The sequence below is a fragment of the Ctenocephalides felis genome, unplaced genomic scaffold (assembly GCF_003426905.1).
Source record: "Ctenocephalides felis isolate EL2017-DRISC unplaced genomic scaffold, ASM342690v1 CF-g0.4_SCAFFOLD_03572, whole genome shotgun sequence".
Taxonomy (NCBI): domain Eukaryota; kingdom Metazoa; phylum Arthropoda; class Insecta; order Siphonaptera; family Pulicidae; genus Ctenocephalides; species Ctenocephalides felis.
Window position 1 is genome coordinate 3,901,325 of NW_020539726.1, and position 15,881 is coordinate 3,917,205.

At 30.0% G+C, this 15,881-nt stretch overlaps 1 protein-coding gene across 1 annotated transcript in view; it reads left to right on the forward strand.

Annotated features, from left to right (window-relative positions):
- The window catches only part of LOC113387912, a 111,080-nt gene extending 96,910 nt beyond the window's left edge, over nt 1–14,170 (forward strand). Inside the window, exons 2-4 of the mRNA XM_026625298.1 lie at nt 4,741–5,013; nt 13,570–13,773; nt 14,160–14,170. Of these exons, the coding sequence (XP_026481083.1) occupies nt 4,741–5,013; nt 13,570–13,773; nt 14,160–14,170 (488 nt within the window). The remainder of the gene's footprint in view (nt 1–4,740; nt 5,014–13,569; nt 13,774–14,159) is intronic.
- Nucleotides 14,171–15,881: the final 1,711 nt, after the last annotated feature.

Consider the following 15,881-nt stretch of genomic DNA (forward strand, 5'->3'; position numbering starts at 1 on the left):
AAATTGCTTTTTCTAACTTATTTTACTTTTTTTTACTTTTTACACTTTTGCTAAGGGGAACCAAGTTTAGTTTGTTCGTTTACTCCGCCCACGTCTAAGCTTTTATAGGGGTTATATAAAGAAACCGCTAAATCTAACTTAAAACTGAAAATCGTCTTATGGAACAATTAAATAAATCAATCAGAAATTATGTACATTAAGGATCTGTAAACTCAGTAACTGCAATGTGTTAAGAATCAGGGTAATGGCTGGTTATTCATCTTTTACCCTTTACTTTCAAATATTGTTGTTATAAGATTTAGTTTTACTTTTTTACTAGCGGACTTTTAAGCCCCGCTTTACTTTATTATATTTAGTAAAATATTTATACAATGCTTAATATTTATCAGACTATAATTGGAAAGCTAACCGAAGGTTGATATTGCATTGCCAATGTCCAAGAAAGTTAAAAGTGCAACCAATAAAAAGTATTCAATTACACTTTTGATATATATATATATATATATATATATATATATATATATATATGATGTATAAAATAATATTTCATAAAACATATGATAAACATTAGAAACATTACTTTACAATATTTTTTCGGTACATCTAATACTTCCCAAGCCATCATCACTATGTTACACACGTAGGACAATGTTACCGGTCGTTTGGCTGAACGTTTGGTAGTCTCGGGTGGTTTGGTTCGGCGCTCGAATTTTGGATACATGCCAGCTAAGCCTTTCTCTTGTTAATTAATGTCGCTGTTATCATAAATAAATCAGCTAACACTTTTGTTGTAATTACGAGCTGAATGAACTGCCACCGCAACACAAAACAAGCAACGATGTAACTGCAACAAACTGCGTCGTCCGGGAAACTTCGGCTCATAATAAACTTCGCAATGCGGCGAGGATCTATACATGATTTTAAAGTTTTGAAGTTGCAATACGTTGCAACAATTAAAGTATAAAGTTTTTATTAAAATAATCAATTGTAAATTTATTTTCAAGGTTAATCGAAATCTATGAAAAATTATTGCTATACATACTTTACTACACTACCAATTCAAATGTATTTGAATTTAACAATTAGAAATATGAAAAAATATTGCTATTTTTTTCCAATGAAAACTGCGTTGCTGCAATATTGCAATTAAGACAGTCGTGGGTTTGCCTTCTAATACCGTTCAGTATTAAAAATATAATTTTATATCTTAGATAATAAGGACAGTTAATGGATCGTCTGCTAACAAACGTCATTATCAGATAAAATTACTACTAAATACAGCTTATAGAACATATATTAGTCCTGACGGCTGTAAAATAACATATTTTTTATTTTAATTGTGCAGAAACTTCTTATAATAAACATATTAAATAATAAATATATTAAATAGAAGGCATATACAATCGACTAAGTTTTTTATTATATTGCAAAATACTTTTAACATTGACATTTGTAATTATATAGTGATAACATCAAAGTATTTGTAATCTAACTAATACAAAATAAAGGGTTACTACATTTGCCACGTGTACGAAATTTCTACTATCCCATTTGTTTGATTTATTTGTAATGTAATATATTATTTTAATTCAAAAATTGTATTGTATACCAATCAAGTTGTATTTTAATGAGTTATAAAATACCTATTATCCCGATTATTATACAGGATGTCCCGGAACTCAACGTTGAGACAAAACGGGGTGATAGTATTGAATTGACGTCCTATCCTGGAAATAAATTGATCTCGTGATGTTTGAAAGTTATTAGCTTATAAGGCAGTCTAGAGCTCTAGTTGAAATGGAAGTAATTTCTGGATATTGTGGTTAGTTTTTATTGATTTTTCATTTAAACTTCGTTATCGTAAATAAAATTTCTAGGACCACAGTCGAAAATAATAACACAATTGCCTGGAGTTTTCAAAAATTAAGACTTTTTATTGAACTATGAATTTAAAAAATTTAAAATCAATCGACGTCAAGAAGCTCTTCTTTACAAAAGAAAATACGTATCCAAAGTTTAAATGAACTAGCTGTAAGTGGAATTCTGTCTTAAGGCAATTAGGGCATCATGCCTTAAGGCGCATGGCATCGTGCCTTAAGGCAAATTGCAGGAACTTCCCGTATCAAAAATTATTATTTTTTTAAAAACGAATAACATTTTTAAAAAAAAATTACTTCGGAAAAATTAGATTTCTGAGAAACTATAAATTGGACAAAAAATTACTTTTTAGTGAAAAAAAAATTTTCAAAAGAAAAACAAAATTTTTTTTTTTAATTTTTTTTTTTAAAAAAAATGTTTTTTTTATTTTGACATATTTTGGAAGATCTGAACTTTTTTTTCAAAGCAACCGTCCTGCATTAACTGCATAGAGACAAAGTATAAAGCGCGTAAGCGCCGCATTGCTGTCTAACGGATAAACATTGGTACGGAACCCATAGGAATGTAAACAAAATTTATACTTATTGTTAAAATCTCTATAAAATATCTGATAATTTGATGTGCATATTTCTAATGATCATTTTTGACCGCTAAATGGCATTTTTTTTTTACTTTTTTCGTTAGATCTCCGAAACCGCTAGACCTGCCCTCATGAAAATTTGATCAATTATTCATCTTGTCAATACAAGTGAAATGTTTTTTGAATTATTGAAATCGGACGCTTCGTTCTCTTAAAAACTGAGTTACAGTTTTCGGCACTTTTTGCCCCGTATCTTTGGAACGGCTGGATCTGCCTTCGCCAAAAACTAATCACACGTCTCCTTATCAATACAAATCGAATGTTTTTTGAATTATTCAAATCGGTTGATCCGTGTTCCCGAAATCGTCGACGAAAATTTGTATCCGCACATACATACACACACGCGCACACACACACACACATACATCCATTTTTTCTAAGGTATGCCAAAATATTCAGAAACCTTTGAAACGTCGAGAAATGCAAAAATTTTCATTTTCGATTTTTTTGCGATTACTATAACTTGCCCTACGGGAAGTTAAAAATTCAATAAAAAATTAACCACAATAACTAAATTTTTTTAACAATTTATCTAAAGCTTTAGGTTGCACTTGAAAGCTCATAATTTCTAAACAAAGCAAGATAAAAAAACGCAAAAAGTTGTTTTCAATGTTATCATCCCGTTTCTGCTTGACGTTTATTTCTTCACAAAGTTTTCAATAAAGAGAGTTAACTGAAGCGTCACATTATATTTAGATAGTTTATGATTAGATACGGGCTTATCAAATATCCGAAGGCGGATTGGTTAGGATTTGACTCCGCTTCCGAAAGGAGTTATAATCACTTAACAAGTCCGATGACTCCGACAACTTCGAAACCTAATACTCGACACAAATGTGTTGTATTGTGTGTTTTTTATATATTTAAAGATTTATTAAGTATTTGGAAATCGCTTGCAAACTGTTCAAATATTTTTGTTCATATTCTTATATAAAAATACTGTTTTATACATTTCAATATGCATACAAATCTCAAATCGTATGCCGAAACTGAGACAATAAAAATATTGGAGCGATTTACACTGAGTCGACTGGTTGATGCTTCGATAGTGGAGTGTAATTTTTATAATCGCCGAAATGTGAAATCTCCACGATGATTGCATTTGAAATGAAATACTGTTGTCTATTTAAGTTTAGTATATTTAACTATTGTCTTACAAACATGTTCTTTTTTTTAGCTTGTTAAAACTAGACTGAATATTTATCTGAATTTTAGGACCGACGGAATACATTTTATAGTCTTATTTAATAACCTAATTATATGAGCCGTCAAACCTGGGCAGGATCGTTTCCTATTTACGGGATTGACAAAATACTTCCTGACCGTTATATGTAACAATATTTTACAATTTTTCAGCGACGGCCAAATATATTTCGATATTTTCAAGGGTAATTCTTTTGCTATAAATCGTCAACATTAAATAATTGTCAATAAAACAATGAATTAAAAATTTTGCCAATAGATGTTGAATTTTGGCAGGTGATCGAATCAATGGTTTATATGGTTTGCAGTGTTGACCAAAAAAAAAGAAGACTCAATTTTATAATTATTTTCGAAGAGAAAGAATAGAATTCTATGAATATTTTTATATTTGAACAAAAATAATGCTGGAAACTTTTTGTATAAAATAAAAAATTTTTCACGGCATAATCATACCTCACAATTTCCTATTATTCCCGTTTTGAGTATTAATTGTATGTCAGGCAGGTCGATTAGCATATCATTACTTTTACACAACTATAAAAACATAATTGTATAAGAGTAAGAATATAATACTAAATATTTTCTTGCGGGTTGTACACCATTTTGTATGAATACAAAATTGCATTATTTTGGGACATTATATAGAAAGTCATAAAATTGCCCGTGAGAAAAGCGACCGTTTCTTTCGATGAAAATTTTTATATTATTGAAAAATCTCAAGCAAATGTCTGTATATCTTAGGAAAGTCGGGTACGACAAAATCTCCGATACAACTCTGCTCGGTTTCACTCCGTGTCAAGAGTTAACCATCTCTAGTTCATATATAAAATTTAATTATAATTCATATAATAAAGTATATAAACTAATTAAAATATAGATATATTTTAAATAGTTTATATATCCGTTTTCGACAAAGCAATATCAGTAGTAGGAACTATATTCCGTATAGCGTTGTTTTAATATGTACATGCACAAATACAGACATAGGTATATTGAAATCTATATTTCTTGCATTACAGGCGATTCGATATATTCGAGCAAGAAACACTCGGCATCTAGCTCGACTCTCGTCCGATCCGCTCGGTCTGGTGGCGGTGGCTCATCGGCGGTCAACGGGATAACCGCGAACTCGAAGCGACATCACCGCACTACAACGGGCGGCGGTGCTGGCAGTTCTGTGGCGAGTGGAATGACTTCGTCGAGCAGCACCTCGTCCGCCAATAACCTGGACAGAACCGAACATGCCATCAATGATGTAGAACAAAGACTTCATCGGCTAAGTCTCACTAATGGTAATGATGAAGCACTGGTTCTAAATAAGATATTTATGTAGAATTATGAAAGTTTGTAGGTTCTTAATGAAACTTTCTGATGAAATATTTTTATAGTCAATTGTTATGATATCCAGTGTATAAAAAAAAATTTCAAAATTATGTTTCTACAGTTTTGTTCGTATACAAAGTACTAACTTTTCTAAGAAGAAGTTTGATTTCACCTAAAACTTCTATCAACTACTAATTTTATAATTTTTAGCTATTCTGAGTCTTTTGAGACTAAAGCTGGAAATTGTGTGTGTGAGACCGGAGATTTTTGATTAATATAAAAAACGTTTGAAAGATATTAGTTGAAGGCTCGTTCTGATTAGTTTTTGTCAAACTTGTGGCAAATTTTTTGCCGTATTTTTCTAACTAAATATTAAAATACTGTTATTGATGATGTTTTAATAAAACTTAACAGGGCGATATAGTTCATAGTTGCTAGAAATATTTTGGGTTAAACGGGTCAATGTTAAACAAAGAGAAATATCACAGAGATGCACAATTCTCCAAATGCAAAGATCTGATTAAAACAAACTTGTTTTTATAAAACTCATTACAATATAATATTTGAACACTATTGTTTACGTATTTGTAATTTTATATATCATTAACTGCACGGGAGTGATATGATTTCGCAAAAATCTTATTTTCTAATTATATGATTTTTTTACGTTCCAAGTTAATCTGAATCAGTTGAGACCAAAATTTGGAAATAATATTTGTGTGAACCAAATTTTTTTTTATTTTTTTTATTTTCATCTAAACTACAACTGCCTGTAAAGGTATTCAGTAATTGTTGTGATTAGTTATTAAATATGTTTCTAAAATACTACCCATTGGTAGTTTTTCAAGTTAGTATAATAAATATAAATATGTGACAATAATTGGTGAACCAAAATTTAACTTTAATCGATGTTTGCTCAGAAACGTTTGCACTGATTCCAAAAGTGTCGAAACATTTTTATGAGTTTCTATAACAAGTCTCGTTGATTAGTCCTACAGTTTCTTTAAAATTAAAAGAAGAATACTACATATATATGATGTTAAAATGCATGATCTTAAAAAACTTCGTATGGCTACGGCAAGTGTATCAATTATTAAAAATCAATAAAATTTGGAATTATTGCGCTTTCAGAAAATACGTTTTCATAGACACTTGCTCATATTTTGTTTAATAATCTGTTGGTGATATTTAATCAATTCGTCAAAAATGACGATCATCTTTGGCAAGTTTCCAGCACTATCGAGGAAATTAAAAGAAAAATGCGATATTAGTATGATGATGAAGTTCATGATTTCAATAAACATTGTAGGCCTGCAACAAATATATTTATTGTGGAAAAGCATCAAGTTTTGAATTATTGAGCTTTGAGAACTTACGTGTGTTAGGTACGTGTCCGTATTTCGTTTAGTAATGTATAATTTGCGAATGATTTGTCAAAAATTTCAAGCATGTTTCACAAACTTGTATAAAATTTAATAATTTAATGAGAAATGCTATTAATCTGCGATCATTTCTCACATTATTATGGCATGCAACAATTCAGTATACCTATAAATCCTTCATACATTAATATTATATATTCTTAATCATTAGGTCAATTGTTTACACATGTGAACAGGTGAAAAATCCACTTACATCTAGTTAAGATAATCTCTTAATGTAAAAAAATGATCCCGTAATAGTTTGCATCGGATTATTGAAACATATGATGTCTTAACAATATACTTATTTAATAATTAGATATTTTAATCAAACAATATTTGTTGTAGCTGAACAAATTAAATGTGTTTGCTCCTCTTTGTATTACTACTGACATAAAATATTTCAAAACGTCTAGCAACAATTAAGCTACATTTATTTCTTTTATTATATAAATAATGTTGTTGTTGAGAATGGAAACAAATTTTTTTCCAGAATCAATTATTTTGTTAAAACAAGCAGAAAGTTTTTTGAATCATTCAAATCAGACTCTTAATTCTCTCAAAAATTGCTATTTTTGCACATTTAGCTCTGTATCTTCGAAATGGCTGGGTATGCCTTTACCAAAAACTCATAACCACTTCCCCAAATTACTACCAATTAAATGTTATTATATCATTCAAATCGGATGCTCCGTTCTCTTAAAAACTCGATTTCTATTTTTTGCATTTTTTGCTCCGTATCTCCAAAACGGTTAGACCTGCCTTTGCCAAAAACAAATCAGCACATCTCCTTATAAATAGGAATCGAATGCTTTTTGAACCATTCAAATCGGTTGATCCGTGCGACCGAAAACGTGGACGAAAAAATGCGGACATACAAAACCCACGCACACACATATCCATTTTTTCTGAGGTATGCCAAAATGTTCAGAAACCTTCACAACGTCCAGAAATGCGAAAATTTTCATTTTAGATTTTCGACCCATTACTATAACTACCCTACGGGAAGTTAAAATATAGTCACCACCGGCGAAAAAAATCCCGTCATGAACAATGAAATTCCGTATGGTATATGCTACTGTTAATGTATATAAATAATACAGAACTGAATTCTCTAAGTACATAAATCGGCGTGTATCGTCTGTCATCTGATGACAAATATTGGCCACATGTTTGCTGCCGAATTCATGCTTATTGCGCACTATAGCGGACGGAGCGGCAGCATCGGATACATGTGACAGTTGTATGACCTTATGTTTAACTTTGGCTCCGAGAAGGATATTGCTACGAATATATAAGCAAATATACATAACAAAAAGGATTTATTAGGTAGATTTGAAATAATAAATTAAACTTTGAACACAAAATATATGCAGTTCTATACATCGATTTTTCATGAAGTTTTACAGTTTGTTTATTTACACCTAAATATTAACCTAATGTAATAGTAATGATACAAAAATAATATAAAATTTTACACGCATGTTGAAGAATTATTTAAAACTGCAAATTGACTCAAATATATATATGGAAATTACGAATAAAATGGCATGGGATTTTGTTTTTAATGAAAACTATTTAATTAATGATATTACAACTATCATCATTAAATACCAGTAACATAGTCTTAGGAATTATACCACAATTATTAAGAAAAAATGCAACCAATTACAAAAACCGTTTTGTGCAGATATTACGGATTAAATAATATATAGGGTAAGGACTAAGGACATACGGATATGCTAATTTGTGATTAAAAGTATTTCGAGTGGATTTATCACACATCACTAAAAACGAACAAACACTCTATCGTTATATCAAGTAAAACGTCTAATTTTAATTTTAACGAACATCAAAAAAACTACTCATTTTCTCAAACTGATTAGTTTTTGGCAAAGGCAGGCCCAGCAGTTACGGAGATAAAGAACAAAGAGTGCAGAAAATATACATCGAGTTTTTGAGAGAGCGGAGCATCTGATTTGAAAGATCTAAAAAACATTCAATTAGTAATGATTGGGAGAAATGGCTATTAGGTTTTGGCAAAGGCAGGCCCAGCCATTTCAAAGACTCAAAGCTGAATATACAAAAAATGTCACTTTTTGAGAGAAATAAGCATCCGAATTGAATAATTCAAAAAACTTTCTGCTTGTGTTGACAAAACAATTGCTTTTCAAAACATTTGAATTTTAATTCTGGCTAAAGTTTTAAAGCTCACTTATATACTTTATATAAATATTACTGACTTTGTGATTCAGTTTATATAATTATTATAAATAATATACAATGTTACAGTATTCATAATAATCTATTTGAAAAAATGTAATATTCCTCATCCCACATTTCGTTACAGTATGTAAAGTTCCAGCAGTTAAGGCACGATGCCATACACCACTAGTTTTATTTCAATTTGAGCATTCCGAGAAATACATAGAAGATATTTTGTTTTTATTACTCTCAATATAATCTAGTTTAAATCTTTAAAAAATATTTGGGGATTTCATTACGTAATAGCTATATGTTTTATATATATTTAACATTTGACACCATATTTGAATACCTATTATGTGTGTTGAATATTTCAGAGCAATAAAGACATCATAAATTATACTCAATTGTCTCTTTATATCCTCCATCGTATAAAGTGGGCGGTTTAAGAGATCAATTCGAAGCCATATATATGTTTATTAAGTAGAGCGAATGTGAATTGAACTATTCTCGGAGCTGATTCATAGGCGCCAAGAGAAGAAAAGAGAAGTTATATTACTTTGTAAAAGTTATGATCTCATTTTTAACTCTCTATAATAATTCTTTAGCGCTGCGATTCAAGGCGTCGATGTGCTTAGTAAAGCTCAGAAACTAGGTGTAAGTGGCATTTTCGTTTAAACATTCGTATTTATATAATCGACTCAATCGGCAAGAAATCAGTATATCAATTTATTAGGGATTAATAGGTATATTGAGTTTTGTAGAGCATTATAATATGAGAATGTACTGCAGATTAGGCAATTTGTACTACAATCTAACAATATTCGTAATTTTTGACATTATGCGATATTTGAAAATTTAAAATTAACAATGAAAAGATTCTTACATTCAAATACTCTAGTTTTTGCCAAAAACTAATCTGCATAATTCCTAAAGGATAACGTCAATTCATAAAGGATTGACGAACAATTTTTCACAAAAAATTAGCAATTGGATTTTCTGGAACGTACATGAACTTATTTTTGGGGAAGTTAAAAATATCTAAATAATGTATATTCATACTTACTTTATTTTTTAAAAAAAAAAATATTATCAATCAACCTTTTAGTAAATACAAATGACATTATTCAATATAAAACTGACGGTTATTGGTTATAAAAATTTAATTGTTTTAATTTACCATTAATTCTCATTTGTAAGAAAAATTTTAATCGCAGTTCTCAATACCTCTAAATTCTTGAAAACTGTACGCTGATGCAGATATAAAATTTATTCTCATTTGTGAAGATAAATCGAAACTTAATAGTTCTATGAGCTGTGGTACTGAAACTCCATTATGCTTTATATTACTTTTAAAAAAAATATCTCAGCGCTATTTGGAAGATTTTTATAACTAAAATTCATCAAATTCTGATTAGATATATTTAAATACAACTTATAATTTTTATCTATAATTTCAAATGAAAATTAATACCACCACTGCTTGATATCTGTTTGTCCATAATGGGAATTGATCCCGGACCTGCATAAAGGGCATCTTAGCACTCAGCATATTGGAATCTTCGTAGATAAATTGAAAAATGTAAAAAACTAAAAACTGTGTAAAAACTGAAACACATGAATAATAATATTATATAAAATAATGTTATATGTTATTACAAAATAAGACATTCATTATGCAGAAATATTATAATTATATAGTTTTGTACAATTTGACAAATCATCTAAATAATTAATGTTATAATTATCACATTTTGACGTTATCAATTTCGTTGTCAATTTTCTAAATTACAACATCACAATCTCTATGTTGCTTTTTCATAAAAAACTTGTTTTAATTACATTATCATTAAGATCTATGGGTTACATCAAATGTCTGCAAAATAAATACCCCTATCTAAAATTATAATATTAATATGATAACGAGCACGAATAAAATGAACATATTCTGCATCTCGGGCGCGTTACGAAATAAGCATTGCGACATGCATAATAATAACGTAAGTCAATGTAATATCCGCTCACCGTTCTCCAACAACTCTGTAATAAAATTACGAACGCGGACTCAACGCTTTCCATCTGAAATAACTCGTAATTGAATTACACTACAAACAACTGAATTTCACAATTGCGTTGCGGTTTCGTTGAACAAATGCCGTGAAAATGCATTGCGGAGTGCGGCTTGTCGCGGATCAAATGCTATTTTGAATTAATATTATTATAGTTGTAGAGTTATATGCACAGACTAAATGTATTATAATTTAGTCACGTTTTGCGATGTGTACAGACGCGAACCGAACATTTACAACTGAATTGATTAACTCGATTTGTCTTCAACTGTGGAATACAATGTGTCTGAACTTTTTTATGAAACAGATGTCCGAATATTTAACTAGCATTCACTTTCAACTACAAATTTCAAATTGAGTTGAAAACTTACATTTAAATACTATCATATCTTAATAAATTAAATCAATTAATTAATTGAATTTTCTATTATTAAAAAGATGTTTTTGAATAAAAAACATTTAGAAAGCACCCACTAATGTGTTTTCAGGAGTATGTAGTAATGGAAATAATGCGGAAGTATTTTGATTCAAAATTTTGTTCAAATATTTTGTCTTTTTGCCACATTTTTATGATTATGTATCGATCAGTGTTTTTCAATTTACAGTTATATGCATAACCTGAAAATCTAAAAGTTGTTAAAAAAATTTCAGCTGAACTAGGTTAGTTTAGTTTCTCAAAATTTCGTGCAAATTATCTTTAAGTAAAATTGCTCCTTCATGACATTTGATTATAATTTTTATTAATTAAAGATTCATATATATCGCTTTTTATAATCTTTTTTTTTCTAAATTTAAAGTGATAATAAATTAATGCGTGTTAATGTACAAGGCGGCGCCACCGGATTATTTACATCGCACGCTTTATGCGTAATATACGTAAATATTGAAAACTGACTCGTTGATCGATTATATATACTAAATATAAACCTGTTCTCACTATAACAATAAAATCATACTAGTAGTAATACCATATGTTAATTTTACGTCTAAACTACATTTGATATGCGTGAATTTAATTTATCAACAACTATTCATACATTTGATTACATGTTAGGTAGTAAAAGTTCTAATGATTTCCAGCTAAGGCAATAATAGTAGTATATATATTATTTTACACAATAAATTGTATACAAATATATTATATACCAGTGATCTAGAATGTTGCAACTCATTAAAATGCTAAGATTCAAACTGTTTCATATTATGTTATTTATTTTGTTTGTTTAGGCAAAAAACAACATTAATAGTTAAATATTTTGTTTTTATTTCATTCTGATAGGAAATTTTACAATTAATATTGATATAGAATATATCTTAATTAATCTATGCAGAGTTTTATTAACTTCCCGTAGGGCACGTTATAGTAATCGCAAAAAAATCGAAAATGAAAATTTTTATATATCTTTACGTTTCAAAACCTTCTGAACATTTTGGCATATCTTAGAGAAAATGGATGTATGTGTGTGTATGTATATGTGCGTGTATGTGTGTGTGTGCGGATACAAATTTTCGTCGACGATTTCGGGAACACGGATCAAGCACTTCGAATAATTCAAAAAACATTCGATTCGTATTGATAAGGAGACGTGCTGATTAGTTTTTGGCTAAGGCAGGTTCAGCCGTTCCGAAGATACGGGGCAAAAAGTGCCAAAAACGGTAACTCAGTTTTTAGAGAACGAAGCATCCGATTTTAATAATTCAAAAAACATTTTATTTGTATTGACGAAATGAACAACTGGTAAAATTTTTGGGAAGGCAGGTCCAGCGGTTATGGACTCTCAATAAAAATAATTTGAAAAAATGTACTTTGGCTGTCAAAAATGTTTATTGGACATATGTACATCAAATTATTAGATATTTTATAGAGATTTTAATATTGTGTACACATTTAGTGTAATTTTTTTTGGGTTCCGTATGAAGATTATTAATTTTGAAGTTTTTTTTTATGGTTTACATAAATGTCTTCGACATTTTCGACAGTATGGAATAACCGATTTGTATGATTACGAAATCATTCGATTCGTACTCGATCGCGAGGCGTTTTTGCAAAAGGCAGTTTTGCTGTTTCGGAGGCATGGAACGTAAAGGGTGTAAAAACAATTATGCAGGTTTTGAGAGAACGGATTATCCGATTAGATTAATTTAAAAAACATTTTGCATGAGTAGATGGTGTGCAAAAAATGCATTTACAGAAAATTTAGTGATTTTGAAAATTTAAAAAAAAATCAAAATTTTCAAAAAAATTCAAATCTTCGAAATTTTTCAACTTTCTCAAAAAAAAACTAAATTTCGAAAAATTACAAAATAAATTATTTCTCACAAATATTTGAGCATTTTTTGAAAATTAAAAAAAAAAAAATAGAATATTTTCAAAAATTTTCAAATTCTCAAAATATTAAAAAACATTTCTTTTAGATTCCAACGAATTTTAAACTCCAAAAAAAAATTCGAAAAAAGAATCACAAATTATCAAAAAATTTCTAAATTATCAAAAAAATCTAATTTTGAAAAAATGACTCTTGTAAACGTACACATAAGTTGTTTATAAAAAACACTCATCATCCAATTTAATAAATAATCTATTTGAAAATCTTCAAAGCAATTATTGATTATTTTTTCATTCCTCAAATATTTAATTACGGTACGGGAAGTACCAGCAATTTGCCTTAAGGCACGATGCCATGCGCCCCACTAGTTTCATTTTGATAAAGTGTTAATAGATTAAAATAAAATATTATATCTCGACAACTTGAAACATGAAATATATTCTAAATTTTCATTTCCCATTTTGCTGGAGGGAAACAATTTCATGTTATTTTATTCCTTACAGTGTCTCGCGAGTTATCGCCGCCCGAGCCGGCTCCGCCTGAAATACCGCCGCGCGGTCCTTCGCTGCATTGCGCAACGCTCCGCATTCGAACCGAGTTTCAAAACCCCGTGCAACAAATTAACAGTACAGCTGCAAGTCCGGCCACCAATCTAGATGCCAGCAAAGCGAACGGCGTCGAGGTCGAGAACTACACGTCTGCTCAAGGTAAGATTTTGATCTTTGTCGGTTGTGTTTGGGATTGATTCCGACCTGTTTGGGAATTTAGAGAGTCGAAACGATTCCCCATAGTTGCTGAAGCGTGACTCGTGATTGTGAATTGAGTTTAAATTCGGAATTTGAGAAAAGTGATTTGCGCTCTATATACTCTATACCTATATTAGTATACAATGTCATTATTGTCCACTGACAATTGTTTACCTTCTGGTTTTATTAATCGAATTTGTAAATTCATGTACACTTGTTAATGACTTGTAAAAATGATATACTTACGTATTCAGAAACACTACTATCTGAACATAAATTAATTAAAATTATAGGTTTTTTATATTTTATTTTCTTTATATTAATTATAAATTATATTTTATTGACAGTATTTGAATAATGTAATGAAATAACAATTCTAGTGGCAAGTTAGTACTTATAAAATATTGCACTATGATATGAATAATTATCAATATTACAATAACTCATAGGTTATTTTTAAAAATGTCTAATCATTAACAAAAATGGAATTTTAGTCGACACGTTCTCTCGCATATTCTCTAGAGAATTTCTGTGCTGGTCTAGATATGAGTTATCACCTAATAAAGTAATGAATAATTAACGAATCTAAATACTACCAATAAATCCATTAAAATTTAACTATTTTTATAAATATAAACGATTTATTGATTATAAAATTAAATGAAATGAAAATGACAAGTTATATTGTTTTTCAAGATGTCTAGTCTGCTTGATTCCCCACACACTCCCTGCCCAGTGTTGACCTCACAGTTTAAAAAAAATGCAGGGAAACACGTTATAGACATATGGTGGGAAGGCAGACAACACTATAGTTGTGGTACTGGTCAATTATTAGTTCATCCAATGGAATAAATGACAGTTTCGTCGGCAGAACCACCGTATGGCAGGTAATTCGACCTTCCATCATCTTCATACTCTGCATATGGTTCTGAATATAAACCACGTGGTAAATTTCCTGAACCTCGATGTCTTGGTAAACTTCGAAGATTCTGCCACGATCTACTATATTTATTTTAACTTCTAAAATATTTTGGGTAAATAGATGGCGCTCTGTAAGAATATGGATTTTCGAAATGATTATATTAACCTTTTTGACTTCTGTAGCCCTTTGGATCATACATTGGATTCTCGAATCAGATGTGATTCGAAGGAGAGAGTATCAAAGAGTCATCAACTTGACAAGATGCAGGCAAGTCTTATGCATCAAAAAGCGATTTGGTGAGTTAACGGATAAGGAGAGATTGAATTGCGATTTCAATGACCATTTGATAGTGCATTCAATTCATGACCCAAGGTCTAGGCTCAGAATTAATTTTTGTGTCAGCAATGAATACTGAGGTCTGGGTATACAAAATGGGTATACCAACAGAAGTCCAGTGTCAGGTAGTAAATGCGTTAACTACGATCAGCCGAGAACTGGACGTACCTTATAAGTAGTCACTGAACACTACTGATTATGGTGCTGCATCAAAATCTATATTTTTTGAATTTCCAAAAAAATGCTCCTTCTCTGTTTTCATCTCAAACGTCGTAGGTCACCAGTGTGGGAAAAAAGTTATATATATAAAATTATAAAAACCATTGGATGAAAATATAAACGATTTATTGATTATAAAATTAAATGCAATGAAAACAAGTTATATTGTTTTTCACGATGTCTAGCCTGCTTGATTCCCCACAGATAGATTGACACTACCAAAAAATCTTAAAATAAAATTTGAAATATCATGATACAGGTTCCTATTCTCCGTAATGTTACCGGTCTCTTTTGTTGAATATTCGCATAAATTGGTTGTCATGAACTATAAAAAACCAATGTTTTTGCTGTTGGATAGAGCGTTTTACTTTATATTAACTTGTAAAACCGTATTTTCAAATTGCACAAATGTCAAATGACAATGTTATCATAGCACTTATGACCTTTTTCGAAGACGAATTATTGTTATATATAATCTGAGGTATGTGCCATTTTGAGGTTAGGGTTTAGAAATTAATTTTGTGTACAATGCTCAATTGAACTGCAAATACATAGTATTTTGGCAGGTTGTTATTACCAACCGATTCGTACA